Source organism: Lepisosteus platostomus, chromosome 15 (genome assembly GCF_059453375.1).
Source record: "Lepisosteus platostomus isolate fLepPlt1 chromosome 15, fLepPlt1.hap1, whole genome shotgun sequence".
In the NCBI taxonomy this organism is placed as follows: domain Eukaryota; kingdom Metazoa; phylum Chordata; class Actinopteri; order Semionotiformes; family Lepisosteidae; genus Lepisosteus; species Lepisosteus platostomus.
Genome location: NC_142625.1, coordinates 16254069 through 16272985, shown reverse-complemented (window position 1 = coordinate 16272985; position 18917 = coordinate 16254069). Strand labels below are relative to the sequence as shown.

The 18917-nt window shown below is 39.5% G+C and overlaps 1 protein-coding gene across 1 annotated transcript in view; it reads left to right on the top strand.

Moving 5' to 3' along the window:
* atp9a (ATPase phospholipid transporting 9A) overlaps positions 1 to 18104 on the top strand; it is a 79766-nt gene extending 61662 nt beyond the window's left edge. Inside the window, exons 20-28 of the mRNA XM_088607474.1 lie at positions 2215 to 2304; positions 2728 to 2872; positions 5210 to 5274; positions 5786 to 5941; positions 6419 to 6483; positions 7101 to 7209; positions 8238 to 8295; positions 12345 to 12548; positions 16988 to 18104. Coding sequence (XP_088463600.1) covers positions 2215 to 2304; positions 2728 to 2872; positions 5210 to 5274; positions 5786 to 5941; positions 6419 to 6483; positions 7101 to 7209; positions 8238 to 8295; positions 12345 to 12548; positions 16988 to 17124 — 1029 coding nt within the window. The 3' untranslated portion in view covers positions 17125 to 18104. The remainder of the gene's footprint in view (positions 1 to 2214; positions 2305 to 2727; positions 2873 to 5209; positions 5275 to 5785; positions 5942 to 6418; positions 6484 to 7100; positions 7210 to 8237; positions 8296 to 12344; positions 12549 to 16987) is intronic.
* Positions 18105 to 18917: the final 813 nt, after the last annotated feature.

Sequence of the window (18917 nt, the reverse complement as noted above, 5' to 3'; positions counted from 1 at the left end):
CATGATAGTCTTGGCTAAGTCAGCTTGCCGGTATGAGAAAATGTGGTGGCTACTGCATCTGGATCTTGCGTATCCAGGTGGAGATAAATTGGCCGGCTAGAAAAAGTACAGAGCGGTAGCAGTAGTGGCAGTGGGAAAGGAATATTGGAGGAGAACGAGATCATAACTGGGCCACAGAAATACTGAAATGAATCCCAAGAGATGTGAAACACGTGAGGCGAAAGAAGAAAACCATGTGTCACATGGCAGGGTGAAATCAGTAAGCTTGCAGGAAAATACAATAAGGAAAGCCATGTTCATGGGAGAATCTTGGGGTAGCCCTCATTCAGAAGTGGGTCAGCAAAAGCTGGTGATGTCAGTGATGAAATTCTACAGTGTTGTTAGGTTCTTTGGAGCTTTCAGTCGCTGAACTGTGTTATTTCCTGAAGTAGTCCAGGCAGATATTTTTTTTCCCCCCGTCTTCAGCTGTCGATGGGTTTCAAAGCTGTGTGGCTTGCAGGTTTGTAGGATGGTCTGCAGACTTGGGGATTGTATTTTCCCCAAGACCTTCATGAACCCCTTCTTTGCTCATGTAACGGTCCTTGGGGTTTCTGCCCCTGCTGCTCCTCCCATGCCTGTTCGTCCCTCGCTGCCTGGGCATGAACCCGGGTCTGTGGCGTCGCACAGCAGGGAACTTGCTGGCTGAGCTAAAGGAGAGCTCCCCCAGCCCGGGTGGCTGAGATCCCTGTTATACGCAGGGGCGTATTCTTTACACTTTCCTAAACTACTTTCAGCAGGTAGAGAACAGGGGAACATGGAGCTATAGGAACAGTAACTGCACTGAAAACAATCAATCAGTAGGTAACAGAAGCTTATCATAGAGCACTTTGGGCCTTTCATTGCCTTTTTTGTTAGGACTTTCTGCTTCCAGTTTTTTTTTAATTCAAGGTTTCCCAATACTAGTCCTTGAAGGACATATTCCAGCAGGTTTTCTCAGCCTCTTTAAGGTCTGAGGAAAAGATTTACTTGGACTGCATGAAGCTCAGTCAGACCATTACCTACATCAGCTAGCAAATTAAATTGAATGGGCCGTGCCCCTTGGGTACAGGGTTTGGGGATGAAGCGGTTGTGCACCAAGAAAAAAATAAACAGCACTGAAATGGTAAAAAATAATAGCTTCCCTTTAAACAAACCTAATTGTCTTTAACATCCTGTGCAGAAGTTTTACAGAATTTTGTCGCTCATCGGTTGTGTATCTGATAGGATTGCTACCTTGCCTGTGCTCCGTTTTTTTTTATCAGAATAAGTGAAATATGGCCCCCACTGCTAAATTTAGCAGTGGGCTGCGAGTCAAGAGGAAAAATATCTGAAATGGGCTCAGGGCAAATAAAGGAGAAGGTTGCTTCCTAATCTCTTTTGCAGACTTCTACCTGCACAATTGCTTTGATAGCTGCTCCAGCTTCCTTTTGGATTGTTGCCGTTTCGAAGAGAGTTGTCATGGAAGGTTACAGCTTGCGTAAGGAAAATTGGAGGTTCCTGGAAAAAGATAACAATGGCTGGCACAGTCTGGAAACAATGGCCTAGAGCTCCCCAGTGGGCATTAGTGGTGTGCAGAGCTCCCGTGTCTGAATGTCAAGCATACTGTAGCTTCCCTGGTCTGTAGCAGTTCTCGCTGTGCTAAAAAAAAAGTGTTTTACTTAGCTGTGCTGCCTGAAAAAACTGTTTGATTTCTGAAAGGAAGGTTTTGAGTGCAGCCTCCTGAAGAGTATGTGTGTGTGTGGATAACTAGAACATTTTTGTCAGGTCGAGTGATTGCTTTTCATGCTTATTACAATTGCTCTGCAGTAACACCCACCTGTCATTTGTAATGGGTGCTTTTTATGTTGTGCGTTGAACAATCTCAGAACATTATTTTCACCGGTATTCATAGTGCACAAAGTCATCAGGAACTGCAATCAAGAATGTTTCTGACTTTAGACAGCGGTGGGACAGTTTTCTCTGATGCACATTTTCCACTGTGGATAGACACAGGCACTCTTTCACTGCATGTGTTTTATAAATTAGCTAATCGGCTAAGTACAGTCGACCTCAAATTTTTTGCGTGTTGTAATTCATAATGGGGGTGATGGCCATGGTACGTGACTTTAAGCTCTTTTTCTAACCAGCTGATTTTGTGTCCTTCACTGTACAACCTGGCCCTTCTCTTCCATGACGGCCCTGTTTCTTCCTCGTCAGGTGACCACGCGGGGAGAGGCCCACCTGGAGCTGAACGCTTTCCGCCGGAAACACGACTGTGCTCTGGTCATATCTGGGGACTCTTTAGAGGTGGGCACGCGTGCACAGGCCGGCACAAGTCTGCTCAGGTGTTTTACTTAGCGTAGGATTGCCACGGAGAAAAAACGCAACTGCAGCAGGTCTTCTCATTTCGTCTTGGTTACATGAAGCCCCACAAAGATCAAATAATAAAAAGTGGGAAGGGATGTGTTTTCATCTCTGAATCCAGTTCTTTTTTTAAAAAAAACTGTAAGAGAGCAGGTAATGAAGTCATTTTAGGATATTACAGAATTAAGCCAGTCTTAAGCTTTTTGCAAAATATGAGAATCTGTTAAGTTCTGTGCTTTATACAATCCTTATCAATACTGTTAACCTTAAATATTTTACTCATGTAATATTTGTAGGACACGCTAATGATTTCAGTAGAACCTGTCAAGCTCAGGGCCTCATAACTGTGCTTCTGGGCGGAAACAGGTGTGTCTGAAGTTCTACGAATACGAGTTCATGGAGCTGGCGTGCCAGTGCCCGGCAGTGGTGTGCTGCCGCTGTGCCCCCACCCAGAAGGCCCAGATTGTCCGTCTGCTGCAGGAGCGCACAGGCAAGCTGACTTGCGCAGTGGGTGAGTCCTTGTACCTTCATTTACCGGTCGAAGGGCCAGCAGCCATATCATCCTGCAACTCCCAGGATGGCAGCCCACTGAAGCTCAGCAGCTGTGAGCCTGGTCAGTACCTGGATGGGAGACCTCCTGGGAAAAACTAAGGTTGCTGCTGGAAGAGGTGTTAGTGGGGCCAGTAGGGGGCGCTCATTCTATGGTCTGTGTGGGTCCTATTGCTAATGTGGACTCCTATTATTATTATTATTGAGAGATACCTGGGTGTGAAGAACTATTGAGCTCAAACCGGACATACTCAGTAGCTTCGTCTTGTTCCCCAGGCAGAGTCTGTCCATTTAGAAGATCAATTCTGTACCATGTGTACAGAATTATGGGTACAAAAATGGGCATTACTTTATTTTTGCAGAAATTCTGTACGAGCAAGTCGACCCATTTAGCAGAACTTCCCAGAACAGCAGAAATTTAAATTGATTTCAGTATTATCATCAATACGGGTTATTTCCAAGCCTATTCTTTTATTTTAAACTTAAAAGTTATTCAGGACATGCCTGATTCTAACGATTTCCCTTTGTTTTAATGCTTAGGAGTGCATTAATTGTTGTTAGTACATTGAGTCACCAACCCAGGGTTAACAGTTGAATATGTATTTTTATTTATTTTTTAGTGCTATCGTCACACATGTGACAGGAATTATGGCTTGGTGGCAAGACATAATTCTTTAATGAGCACAGTTCAATAATGCTTTGAAAATAAGTTACAGAGCAAATTATACTTTGATGCTCTTGGGTCACTTACATCACACCCTTTGTTAATGACTGTGGAAGAAGCATTCATGCAATAGATTTTTCTTTTACAGTCAGCTCAGCTGAACCAGCGTGATAAACGGCATTATTAAAAGTAGCTTTTGAATACTTAACGTTGTGTTTGCGAGTATTGTGTTTTCCAGATAAGTCTCCTGATTACTGTCAAATTCACAACCATCTGTAAATACACTTTTCATTACTGTTGTTATTAAATATTTGATTATTATGAAGGCGCAAGCAATGGCTTACAAGTGGAAGTTAGAAAGCAATGCAGAGGTATTAATCCTGATATAAGCTGTAATGTTCTCTAATATTTAATCAAATATTATGTCAACTGTTCATAAAGATAATTTCCTTTTTAATACCAGAATTTAATTATATACTCGTTTTATACAAATACTTTATTTGTAAGATATACCAAAATATCTGCAGGAAAGGTAACCATATTTACATGCACAGATAATATGTTTTAAATGAAAACCTTTTACAATAGTATCATTTGATTGTTAAAAAGACGCTGCATCCTTTTTGCAATATAACTTGTGTTCCACGTTGTTGCTAATTAAAATAAAAGAATAACCTTCTTGCATAACTTTAGTATAGGCAAGATGGTGTTAAAAATGATCTATTAATATGCCATTCGGAGAGCATGATCTCTTCATTTTCCAAAATTGTGAAATTTTAAATACAAACTGCTTTCCAAGTGTTCTGTTGTGAGGTACACGGTCTGGAGACAATTTGATTACAATGTGTAATCAAACAGCTGAGCATAATTCTGATATGTTACTGATCTTCTTCATTGTAAAAGAAGGTTAATTTCTATTAGTGCACCCCTAACCTGACGATTGAGTCCCATGTGGTCACCTGTGATGTCTGATGTTGTCAACACTTTCATAAACTGAGGTTCACAACAACCCCTTTTCCTAGTGGTCCAGATCAAAAGGATTCAACATTTCCCACACCATTTCATTGAGTCAACCTGAGGCTCCTGAATTTTAAAAATGATATGTGTAACTGCGATGGCAGCTTTAAGAAAGACCATTATTTTATCTTTTCTTTAACTCCAATGCAGTGTGCAGTTTCAAGGTTGTAGACTACTTGATAATTAAAACCACTCTTTTCCAGGAACAAAATAACACCTGAAAAATGATTAGAACATTGATTCAATTTTAGAATCCCATGCAGATATGTTGAATATATAACCAATTGACAAACTGACATGGATTAATAAAGAGCATGTGCAAAATGTATTTGTAACAAAATGCACATTCACCTGTTGAACATATCAAAACTGTAGGTCAGTAATGCTTTTTTTTATAAATAACTGAGGCTTTGTCTTTGGAAAATTACCCTCTACTAACTCCTGTTGCTGTGCTAGTCCTGTTGTCATTCCATGTTGATTTCAGTGTACATGGTCGGTCAATCAGCAGATTGTGTTTAGCAGGAGATGTTAAAAACTGTCCTTGTTGACGGATGGGCATCTGTGGGACACAAACCCCCCCAGAAGTATAAAACAGCTGATTTCCTGATTGGTTCACAGGGGATGGAGGAAATGATGTCAGCATGATCCAGGAAGCAGACTGTGGCGTGGGAGTTGAAGGAAAAGTAAGAGCTAATATGCCTGGATTTGGCCAATTCAAATGTGTGCTGTGTTTCCTGAAAAGTAACTCCAAAAACATATTTGCTTTGTGAGGAGGGAATGCGCTTGTAATGAAAAAAAAATTGGTTGACTTCAATTAGCATATCAAAATCTCATTCTTGCTTTAATATTAATTGAATAACATCATTCAGACTTGTTATTCTTCCAAGAGAAAATCGTATCATTTTATTGTTAGTGTACCGTTAGTCAGACAGTGTCAAGAGAACGCTGCACAACTGAAAAACCTCCAGATGGAAAAAAGAAAGCAAAACAAGTTGAAATACTGTGGTTTGCACTTTTGTTATTTTGAAAGCTATAAACTTCAAGCTGCGTTGGCAGTAGCAGTATAAAATTTCAACTTTCGACCTACTTTATTACAGCTCTGCTGTTTGCAGAGGTTTGTTGAACAAAAATAGGTTGCAGACCAGACCATAATATTTTGTTTTGTTTTTTTTTTCTTTGCCCGGTGTTTTTCAGGAGGGAAAGCAGGCATCACTGGCTGCCGACTTCTCGGTGACTCAGTTCAAGCACTTGGGCAGATTGCTTATGGTTCACGGGCGGAACAGTTACAAGAGGTCAGCCGCCCTCAGCCAGTTCGTCATCCACAGGAGTCTGTGCATCAGTACCATGCAGGTAATCACTGCGTGACGGGGGCTGGCCGGGGTGGATCGGAGTACCCTGCCGCGGAGAAACTGGCAGCAGTGCAGCCACTGACTCATCGGTCTGCTGTGGGTTTGACCCACTGACCCGCCGAGGAATGTCTGAGTGGTTCCCTAATGGCATTCTGCAAGTCTGTTGGTCATTGTGTTGCACATTCCGTCGGCTTTCTCGGTTGGGCCAAGCCACAGACAAAAGGGACAAAAAAACTCTTGTGCTGGGTTGGATTGGTTCTGGTGAAAGTTGCTTGTTAGGCTGCATTCGAAACGACACCCCTGTATATATGTCGCAGTTAATTGATTGACCTATGAGGTAACATATACCGTAGGCCCTGCTTTACACTGCCTGATGTACATGTCATTACACTATGTTATCAGGTCCTTAAGATTTCTTGTGTTGTCAGGTGAAGATCTGGCTGACGTTGTGACCTTTCTGTCCCCTTTTCTTTTCCAGGCTGTATTCTCTTCAGTGTTTTACTTTGCCTCTGTCCCTCTCTACCAGGGGTTCCTCATTATCGGGTGAGCAGCTCCTGAGTGTCGAACCACAGTGATCAATACAGCTGCGTTCATTCATTCCTCACATGCCTGTTTGGACCAATCAGGGTTCTTCAAGATGCTGGTCACTGTGTTTTTTCTTTTTGCCTGCCTGAAATACCAGGTTGATTTTTTTAATTAGCAGCGGTTACATACAGTGATTTTGCATTTTAAATAATGCATCAGGCTTCACCTAAGAATTATCTGCAGCACATACTGTACATTTTCAGCAGAAACTTCATTGCTGAGCACAGTGCGATTCATTTTATACTTTTTAAAAATACGTTGCAACTGAAGTTGCTCTTCTGTGCGCGGATAATGTGTCTGAATTTTCCACTGTAGGCAAAGAGCCCGTTTATTTAATTTACTACAGAGCTCTCAGTATGCCTACAGCAGAACACAAGAATAAAAACTTTGAAAACCATAAGACAAGACCTTTTCAGACTCCTGTTTGAAAAGTTAAGTAATGGGCCTAAATTTCCTTAGATTAAATGAACATAGTTTTTAGAAAAACTGATTGTTGAAGTAAAGCTTTCATGCCACAATGAGTTCATAGGTGTGTGATCTTGATCCATTGCATTCTGTTCATTCCTGTTTTCCAGTTACTCCACTCTGTACACAATGTTCCCTGTATTTTCTCTGGTTCTGGACAAGGATGTCAAGTCAGAAGTGGCGATGTTGTATCCCGAACTGTACAAGGATCTCTTGAAGGTATGTTCACGTTCTCAACCTGTGATGATAAATGATATAAATATAGGTAAATGATTAATTCGGTTACATTCTGGAAAGTTCTGATGCAGGGAGATCATTGGAATTACGAGCATTTTGGGGACCAACATTGCTCTTAATCAGGGGTCAACAACTTTGACCTTTCTGATTCACTTTGTCATATATCTTTGTTCTGGCTGATCCCTCACTATGTACCTGATTTCTATCAACAGAGTCAGTTATGCAATAAAAAGGCCAACTAAACAATTAACATTCTGGTTGGATCAAAGTCCTGTAATGGCATGGACTGGAGGCTGCCAGTTCATTCACCAAATGTTCTGGTGTTGCAGTTTAGCTTACTTTTTCAACCCATCTCCAAGAAGAGACAGTTCTGCTGTTTGAAGCTCCTGTTATATCAGTAAGAAATGGACAGTGATAAGCAAGCAAGCTCATTGTCTTTCACTAACTGCCAAATTAACAAAGATAATGCCTCCTTATCCTATATAATTGCACTTATTGGACACCTCCTGCTAGTTAATTTGTTAGCTGGAGCAGGTTAGGACCAGAGAAAAAAATATTACTGGGTAATGAGAAAAATGACTAGTTCAAATAATGAAAATACGTTTTTTTTACATAAAGGAGATTTTCTTTTGTTTTTGACTTTTAAACAGTTCCCGGAGGAGTATAAGCTGTCATTTGGTGTAAAATCAGTTTTAGCCTTAGTTCAGTGGTGACAAACAAGTCTGCTCTAGGCTTGAGCACTCAGAATTCCAGCAGCAGTAGCTAAATGTCACATTAAGCTCATTATAATTGGCTGACTTAAATAAAAGTGCTTGGTAGTAGTGAAAACAGAACACCCTTTATCTCTCCCAAACTACATTTGGAGACCTGGGCTGTAGACCTTCATTATTATGCAGGAGGTGGTTTCTTCTCACAGACTACAAAGCGATTAAAGATTGCAGAATACCTTATTCTACTCATACTTTTTCATAGTGGTGATTCATGTGTTTCTTTGCTTTTATCTTTTCCAGGGTCGGCCACTGTCTTTCAAGACATTTTTAATATGGGTTTTAATAAGTATCTATCAAGGTAAGTCTATTACGTAGTCTTTTAGTCTTACGTTTGACTGAATTTTTGGTATTATAAAATATTTATGATGAATTATGTAATAAACATTTTATTACAAATACGGTTTTAAAGTCTAACCTGAAGGCTCACTTAAATTAATATTATTTGCTATTCTTTGATTAATGTTAAAGCTTTTATATAACTGTTTTTTTTTCATTCCACTTGTTGGAAATCCTACTGTGCTACGAATCACGTAACTTGGGTTCAAGTTCTGTGTTAACCTTGTGGGAGGTTACATAGCCTGTGATGACAGTGTGAAAGTGAGGTCTAAGCACAGCTTGTCTTTGGGTGATGAAAGGAAAGGTAGGCCACTGCTTGAAAAAGAAAAACAGACGCAGTCTGAGCTCGCCAAGAAATATACTTCACAGCTTCCGTTCTCATGCATCAATAAGGAAAGAAATGAAATTTAAACACACGTCGTAGTTTGTCCAGCAACAACACAGAAGTGTACTGGCTGAGAATCTCTTGCATCTACATTGATACAGTTAAAAACAAAATAACCACTTCCTGCACACACTGTGCAAATTAACATGCAGTGCTTGCATGATCCCAAGGAAAGGTTTTTTAAGAACAATATAGCAATAGAACATTATTACATTATTATATATGTAACAATTGGGTTTTAGGATTTTAGTTATTAGGATATTGTGACAAAACTGCATGACAAAGAATAACAGACCTGAAGTTTCCAGGTTTGGACTATATATGTTTGTACTGAAGTCAATATAAACTGGAACTGGCATAAAGGATGATTTTGTCATCTTGTCTGTTGCTTCTTCTGTTCCTCTGGCAGGGATCAAGAGGTTAGAGGGGCTAGACATCAAAATTGTATTGTAGAAAATGGTCAGGATTATAACCTTGGAAACAGTTAAATGCAGTTATGTTACTTAAGTAACTTGAGCAACATGTGGGGAAGAATTACATTTCATTTTAAGGGCTTCTTGCTGCTTGTTGACCGCAGTATATTAGACTCAATTTGTTTGATTCTAAGAGCAGGTAAATATTTCCTATTTTATTTTATGGACTTGGTATTTGAAGCTAGTGTCGGTAAGAAACAAGAAGTAATAAACAATCAAGACCAATATCTTTCCCCAATGGACACATTTAGAGAACAGGTACTGCTGTTCCACAGTGGTCTTGTAGCCTTTTTGTTCCCATTTTCTGAACACCCATAACTTCCTACATTTTCTGTTTGGTTTTAATTAAACTGCGCTCCTTTAATGCAAACGTGTAGTAAAGTCTGGCAGTTGGCTCTGATAATTCAACATATGTTATGTATAAAGTATGTATCACTCATGAATATTAAAAAGTCGTGTTCTCTACAAAAAGGAGCTTTAATGTATTTTAATAAGTTACAAGGTGCTCCAATGAACGAAAGTGTTTGCTCCTTCGATTTTGCTCCTGATTTAGGGGCAATTTAGGGCACCATGTCTACTCCAGGCTTAAGCTGTATTGAAAAGAGTGTGCATTATTCCTGCAGGAGTGTAATGTGTTAAAGACAACACAGCTCAATCCACCTATGTAGAAATGTAATGTTGTTTGCAGTGCATACAGCACAAAGTGCTTCAACATAAAGCAATGGAGTCATCTGCTGCATGAAATCTTATGACATTTGTTCTCAAATGGAAGAAGCACACACCTTTTCTTTCGCATTTAAATTGAAGCACACAATTTTTAAGTACTTTGTAGTGCACATTATTTGCAGCTCTTAGACGGAGGCCACATTAACTGATCTACATTTAAGATTATGAATTATTTTACTCCTGGTCGTCTTCATTGGGGTCCTGTGATGTCCGTTTATCAGGAAGCGCGATTGCTATCTGAATGATAATACATGTGCCTGCAAGGATGTGTGTTTTGAAAAGCTTTCCATTTGTTTCTTGCACTACAGGCCCAACACAGAAACCTCCCCTCGTTAAAAAATGAAAATGCTTTGCTCTCGCACTGAATGAGGACTCAGCAGCTAGTGTGTGGGTGTGTGAGAAGGGGAAAGGGATGTGTTAATCACCTTGAGTGCTGTCCTGGTAAATGGAAATTGACTGAAAACCAGTTCTGCAGTTATAACAACCTCCCCTGCCCCCCACCTATGCACTGAGACATCATAAGACTCTGGCGAAGACTCTGCCTCTACTGTGGCTCTCCCACACACTTGTTATTCTTTTTTTTGTAATTATCAGCAGTTTTTCTGAGACTGGTTCAAAAGTTGTTGTTCTCAAAAGAACCAAACTGTTTTTTTTTTTACAGTCATCCTTCAAAACAGGCTGTTTGTCCTTGGAGGTGTACCCAGTGCTATTCTAAATTATACCCCGAAATTTACTCAAGCTGCAAATGTACAGTACCACTCCCTTCACCCTCCCCACCAGCCACCCCCTCACAGTTTCCTTTCGTTCCTAATTCTGTGTTAAGAAAGCTCGTTTTTCTGGATTTGTTTCTATTACAGGTGGACTCAAGCAAGGCTGTAAATTGGATTTGTTTCGTATTGGACCTGAAAAAGTATTTAGCAGCTCTTGTGTTCAGCTGCCTCAGTTATCTTTGTTAATTTTGTGGTTGAAAAGCATGAAAATTATTGCTTTTTAAAACTAGTGGAGAGAATGCGAAGTCATGCTTTGAAACTAACTACAGTAGCAAAATGACTTGCAGAAGGTCAAGTTGGTGACAAACCGTTTAGAGTCACATGTCAAGAACTGTGAACAGGAAAAGTCGCTGACTAATGATGCTCAGACCTTGCAGACAGAAATTAGATGAGATTCTTTCCTTTAACTGTTTTATTCTCTGTCATGTCACTAGCTGACCGTAACCAGGATTCCCCAGGCTGTTTTGGCAGAGCCCAAATGGGAGGGTAGGGCAGGGATTAGTCATCCAGGTTTTCAGAGAACAGACAATCGTGTTACTTGCCAGGCTTGCAGTGATGTCAGTGAGAGACATGCTGCTCTCCTGTCAGGTGCAGTGGAGCTTGTAGTCTGTCAAAAGCTCAGTGGTTGAGTAGCTGTAGAATTAACTCAGGGTTGCGGGGGAGTCTGAGCCTATCTCGGCAAGAATAGAGGATAGACACTGGACAGGATGCCAAGCCATCGAGGGGCACACATAGACACAGAAACGCACACTTTCACACCAAGGGCAATTTACTCAGAAGTTAATTAATGTACCAGTGTGTCTTTGGACTGTGGGAGGAAACCCACGCAAACATGGGGAGAAAAGGGTTGGAACATGTAAAAAATATGTTTCCTGAAGATTTAGTTCTAAAAATATATTTTCCATTCATTATCTCTCCCTTCTTACCCCTTTTTTGAACTCACCAAAGTAGTATTGCTGCTATGACCCTCTTACATACCATTATGGGGGAGGATGAGGGTTGTACCACCTGTCCACTGGCATGTGCATGTGTCCCAACCATCCAGAACTTGTCAAGCTGTGCAACTTCAACACCCCCGCAGAAGAAGTGGGAGAGCCCTCACTGGCAACCATTGTACAGCAATCCAGGATTGTCCTTTGCTGCCTCAAGCCATGAAGTGATGCCACACTTGAACAGTTGTGTACCACTGCTTGGGGAATTCCAGCTGAAGTTGCCTAGTGTTACAGATCATTTTTTGAGAGATATACATATTACTGCCTTTTCTGTATCATCGCGATCAGTCAATCTTGAAATCATGTAAAGATTGTCTGTAGCTGAAGTACAAACGCGAGATTAGAAGAATCATGAAAAGCCATTAACATCCCAGAAACGCATCAGCTTTCTATTTACTTTTTTGATGGATTCCACTGTGGAAGGAAGATTTGGGAAAGTAAGGAATATTTCAGCAAAGTGTGACTTTGCTCTTCCTCAGATTCTCTGGGTTCTTACTGGATCATCGCCTGGGGAGATATCCTTGTGTGGGAACATGACTTTAGAGTCCCAGAAAGCAGGGCTACGGAGGACAATCATTTGATTGTCTTGTGGCTGTGTTATTGGGATCTTGGCTTGAGATCAACACCTGTGTTCTTCCTCTGTGTGTGTGTCTCAATTCCCCCAGGGAGCATCATCATGTATGGCGCGCTGCTGCTGTTTGAGTCGGAGTTCGTGCACATTGTGGCCATCTCCTTCACTTCGCTGATCCTCACTGAGTTGCTCATGGTGGCCCTCACCATCCAGACCTGGCACTGGCTGATGATCGTAGCCGAGCTGCTCAGCCTGGCCTGCTACATCGCCTCCCTCGTCTTCCTGCATGAGTTCATTGGTAAGTTTCCCAGCTCTCCAGCAGCCCTGAGAAGACTGCATTGCGTTTCGTCTTTATCTGGGGATCTCCTGTGCTTCTGGACGCATTTTCTAGTTGAGCTGCTACCAATGCAGATGTGTGTTTATGCCTTTGTTATACAGCTCTTCCCATTTAAAGCACATTCCCATTTAAAGCGAATGATCCACTGTTTTTTTATGCAGATAATCTGATTGCCTGCTTTACCTTATTGATGTGGCAATATTGCTAAGGCATAAAAGTAAAGCTCATTGGTGTAACATTATATTTTATATGGGAAAGTGGAGTAGCTTTCTTCTGAACTAAATGAGATAGTTTAGGTTTAACATAGTTGTTAACACTAGTCAATCCTAGCAGTGGGTAGTTAAAATGTTCTTTTAAATTAAAAAAAGGATGTGGCATATCAATACAAATATCTGGAGCCTAATATGAGTTTGTGGCATTTTTACAGTGAAACAGACCACTGTCTGCTGGGATAAGAATTTTTTTTAATTGAATTCAGAGAATTGCGCTTGTACAGTCTAACTGTAAAGACTTGTGTTGAAGAAATTGGTAGTCTTCCAGTGGAAGATTAACAACTGAAAAAATAAGAGAAAATGGCAAATGGGCATAGAGGCACTATATTTCTCACTTGACTGTGTCAAGTTTTAAGATTTAGAGTTTGAAATATAACTTCTGTGCATGGTAATTCCTGAACTCTTCTGAAAGAGTTTTTTTTTTCCCCAGATAGTTCACTCCATAATGAAACTCAATCATATGGACCAATATTTATTACACTCCAGCGTATTTATGTCTGGATTGAGAAATTGAGTTGGAGAGGAGAAATTGAGGCTTGCCTTTTAATATGGCGAACATTAGCAAATATTAGCACTTATTTATTTGATTTATGATCCTGTTGTCCTGCATTTTTATCATGTAACTCATCAGAAGGGAAGTATTTAAGGTCCGTTCTCTTAAATCTGTGAATGCTTTAAATGCCTGTAGTGTTCGTTTGTCCCCTGTGTTGTTGGATTGAACTGTAATTTGGAGGTCTGACGTTGAATAGAATATTAAAGGGGAAATTCCTCAGTGTGATCTTAATTTCCTGCCTTGTAGATCTAATATTGCCAAGGCCATTGTGTTTATCAGAGAAGCAAAAAGCACCTCTCGAGAATTATAATAAAAAAGGTCAACATACTAATTATAATGTTTTCTTTTTTTTTCTTGAGTTTCTTGAATTTGGTGATTTCTGTGACTCAAACTGTCACACTGCATTCTCTTTCATTAAAAAACTCTTTTTAAAAAGTGTTTTTTTATTTCTTTTTTTTATATTTCTTAATGGTACAATACTTACAGTATTTTAGATTTATTTTCCCTTTATTTCCCAACAAATGTTATTAACTATATATAGGTGCCAGACCCTACTTTGGCCGGATCCGGTTAATACTTTTGTGTATTTTAATAATCCTTGTTTTCTTCCAGTGTGTTTTAGCTTTGTTTCAACACTGGACAGATGATTTGCTTGAGAGTGTGATAAATCAAGGTCTGTTACACACCCCTGTGAGTCAGCCCCTCTTAATTCTGTTTCACTGCTGTTTTGCCCCAACACTTAATCAAATTTTCTTTGGATTAAAATCAAAATCTTTCAGTGCACATGAGTCCAGCCCAGTCGATAAAGCTTGAAAGCTTTAGTTTTCTTTTTACGACATAAAGAGGTTTAATTTCAAGGTGACAGTGGTGATGAGGATGATCCCAATCCGGAAACTCTTTAAGTGAAAAAGTCTGAAATGCCACCAGCATAAAGAAAATGGCCTTCAGATTGAATAGGCTTCCCATGAGTACAGTCTAGTCTCCAATATAAACCACATTCTATATTCGAGATGGAATGCAAGTATACATTTGCCCACTGAGAGCAAAACTGCTGTTAAGCACAATGGGGAATGTAGTATGTTTTTGTTTGTTTTTAGAATCTTTACAAGCTGCTTTCTATTTTTTAATCGTATGCTACTGGAAGAGTCTTGATTGAGTGACTTTGTTGAATGCTGTTTTGTATTATGGTATTGTACTGTGGTTGTATTGTGTAATTGTTGAACAGGTTATGTTTATGAGCGCTTGATGTGCAAAGGGAATTCCCTTAGGGTAAATAAAGGTTAATTCATTCAATTCCACATTGAGTGACCAAGGCAGCATTCTATAACCTTTTGAGTGTGGAATGCCAAAGGTCGGCCTGTCTCTCAAATCCAGATCGACTGCAGATGTGTTCTTTTAGATTGCTCTACGAGTGAGTTTTTGCAGATCCCATCCGCAATGTCATACTTTAGATGGGGGACGAACCATTGATATTTAATTATTGATTAGGATTAAGTAACGTAGCCCTTATTGATGTGTTACTGATGCAGTTAATGAATTAGGGGACGCTCAGTTCCTTTTGATGGATTTAAAATCCTGTGATACACTATGGGGGCATGCCTTTAATATGAGCTTTCAGTGTTAAAGCAAGAGCAGTACTCAGCATCACCTTTGTAACCACATCTAGCACAAAGGGAGAAACACATGAATTCAGTTTAAAAATAAGAGTATCAAGAAGAAAATACTTTCCTGCTGATTGAAGTACAGTATTTCTCTGTGCAGGAGTGTACCAGCACAAAAGCTTTGGGGAGGAGTTTACAGTGGGGCTAGAAACTGGACCGTTTTGGTACCAACGCATTACCATTGTAAATCTGCACAACCTGTCGTCCAAAATTTGAGAATAAACCCTGGCGACAAGCAAGTGCTCAAAAAGAAAGACTGTTTGGCAAACCACGCACTCCAGGCATCAGATGATTTTAGAATTAATTATCTTTAAAAACTGAGCTCCAAAATAATATAAACTAAATACGCACGGGATGATCATACTATTAAGGAAATAAAGTTACTGTTACTTTAAGAAGCCCTGTAGTTAACCATGCTGTCCATGAAGGATGTAGTCTAATTTTTTTCTATGAATAATACATTTTATACGCAATTTGCAATGAAAGCCCAGTGAATCCTAGACATAATTCTTCATACTTGCATTAAGCAATAGCTAAGGGGGGTATTTATCATTTTTTCTTTTAAAAATTTTGACTTCATTGTTGCTCACCGGTCAAGCTTGTGGTTAAAAAATATTGTAAAATGTTGACCCTGTTGCAAAAAGATGGTAACCACCAGCTTTACAGAATTTCACGATAAACTCCGTAACTACTCAAGCATTCTACAGATTGCGATACAATTTGACATTTTCATTGTTTTTGTAAACCATCACTAGATTATTAGTCCATTTTCATTTAATTTGCTTTCCCTGGGTTTCTTTTCTATTTTTGAGTTCAGTTGTAGCCAATGTTCTTTCAAAAGCTGCCTTTTCTTATTGGCTTCTGTAGTGTGATTTGTCTGTGGCACGTTTTTCCTGCTATGAAAAAAAACAAACAAGACACATGTTGTCTGAACTTGATCTTTGTCAGGAGCGTGTGTCACACATTTGGTGAATCAGGTCTGACCTTTAAGCTCACAAATGTTCTGTGTGTCCTTTCATCAAAGGAGAGCTGTTTGAAATGTCGCTAACAGTTAAGCAAAGATCATTCATGCCTTATAATATCAACCTTTGAAAATTGATTTAGTCAAGATTCGATGTGCACCAAAATACAGGCCCATGGTGCTGATTTGATTTCTAATGGAATTTATCACAGATAATGGATCATTTAACCTCCTCTTTTCTTCTGCTAAAGTGAACACGAGTCATTTATCATTATTTAAGAAAAGCATAATAATAATAATAATAATAATAATAATAAACTTTATTTTATATAGCGCCTTTAAAGGTGGCTTTTCAAAGCGCTTAGATAGATGGTTCAGGAGATTTTGTGACTGACTTACCTATGCACACCGATAACTAATCATTTGAAACAGATCTTCTTTATTTTTTAATTTCATTCGATATGAAACTAAGTCAAAACTAAAAACGCATCTGGCCACGTCTTGGAATTGAATTTGGAATCGGTGTCTTCTTGGGATATGGAATCCTGCCCAGGCAGCTTTTTCCCAGATGGAGGAGCAGGAGGAACTGAGAGGAGGTTGATCCAAGATTCCTCCTCTATAAAGATGAACGAGGGCCAGGCTTTTGTGAAGTCCTGTGTCTTTTGTCATTTGTAGCGATGTCCTCCTTTTCCTTTACCCTGTAATGTGGGGCACATTAAATTCACCCATTAAACTGGAACATCTATAATCTGCCTAGTAGTGCTGTTGTCTAGGATTCGTTTTGGTTGTACATATAACAAAATGAGCTACTGTAAATATCTGTTAGCAGAGATCTTAATTGTAAGAAGTAAGCCTGTGGCTGTATACTTTCTATTCAGCTTTTGACTTTTTTTTTTTAATTTTTATTCTGAAGAGCCGTGATGAGCATTTGTGGTCTTTGTCTCTTGCCACAGATGTCTACTTCATTGCCACCTTATCGTTTGTGTGGAAGGTGACGGTCATCACGCTGGTGAGCTGCCTGCCTCTCTACATTCTCAAATACCTGAGGAGACGATTCTCCCCACCCAGCTACTCCAAGCTCACCTCTTAACGCTGTTCGAGTTCAGGTTCTGCCCGGTGCTGAAGACCCTTGCCTTGAGGAATCCTTGGAGAAAGTTCAACTGAGGCCATGCTTTGGTGTCTACTGATGCGCCTTGGTGGTTTTCTTTTGCAAATGTCAGCTCGTTTGGGAACAGGGAACTTTGGAGGACAGGTGAAAAATGTAGAGGTGAACTTTAAACTTATACGGGATACATGTGTTTCAGATGTGATTTGTGCCATCTTGATAGCCTGGTACTGACACGTTGGGCTCCTGTGTTTGAAGACTCCACTCAAATGAGGTGTAAGGTCTATGACTTCTTCACATGGTGATGACATGAGAAAGGTTCCTTTTCTCTCTGAAGCTATTCAAACCCTCACACTCAACATAGCCTTTTCAGTTCTGTTTTACCAGGAATAAACCTTTTTAAAAGCAAGGCACAACCCCAAAAAAAGATTTTGTTATGTTTGTGGGCTGATAAAGCTCTCAACAAATAAACCTTTTCAACTTACTTGCCTTTTCCTTGGTTTATTATCTGTCCCATATGAATTTGACAAATGTACATTTTAATGATGAAAGGAATAAGGAGGCTTGATAAAAAGTTATTTTTTTCTTGTTGTGGTGTTGATTTTGCAAACTTTCAGTTGGAAACCTGAGTTGAAGGTGCTCTGTCTTGAAAATCAGTTAGGCTTTTGAAGCAGTGGAACTTTTTCTTTTTAAAAACATTTATTTAAAATAGGGAAAAAACAATGAACAAAACATTTTAGTCAGTCTCTTAATTCCTTGAAGGAGATGCTAAGAAAGGTATATTTGAGTGGTTTCTATAAATTTAATTCTCTGTCATTGCACAGGAAGAAGTCATATGCATTACATCATTTCCTTTGTGGTGATCATTTATACTTTTTCATTTTTGCACAGAATGTTGAATTCAAGATGGTGTACTGTATGTAAATACCTGCCAATTATCCATGCATTAAAGGATTTGCATTGTATTTATCACATTGAAGATGATCCAGATAGATATTGAATAATATATTAATGTACTTAAAGTTTTGTGAGACAATATATCAAATATATCAAACTTTTTTTATTTTCCCAACAAAAACCTCTGCATTCACTTACAAGGACATAAGCTCTTGTCAATTAATTATTAAACACAGCAGATACCTGGAAACAAACATCTGAAAAACCTTTTAGCTTTTAAAATCAAATCTTACAATGGTGCAACAGTGAGAAACCATGAATAGCTTCAGAAAAGTGAATTAATTGCTTTTCTTTTCAGCAATCTTGCTGATGTGCATCCTGTGCTATCTTTCCTTGAGGGTGTATGCAAGCTTTTGTTTTTGGAACAAAAATAACCAGAAAGCTCACAGAAAGTGTTCTGCAAGCTTCTGACGACAGTGTCCCAAAAAGGGAATGCAATGCAGGAGAAAGTGCGACACTGAAAGTGGACTTCATTGTGAAACTAATATAAGTAAACCTCAGACTTAAGTAGAATATAGTGAATTACTGGCAATAAATTTATGACCCTAGGCAACTGGCTTTGCAAGGCCTGATCCTGTCAGGGGGAACCCTTTTCCAGGATTGTAATGGGTTTTGGCTGCAAGCCTCGGTCATAAACAGCGCTGAACAAAAGCTTCGGGTTTTCTGGTGTGCTGTGGGTTGTAATTGCCTCGTCATTCCGCCTTACTTTGCAAATGGATAACATATGGAGTGCCACTGAAGATGAAGATGTGGAATATCTTGCGTTAGAGTGAGAGGGGTGTCTTTCAAATTCATTGCAAAGTGGCTGGCTAAACTGTGAG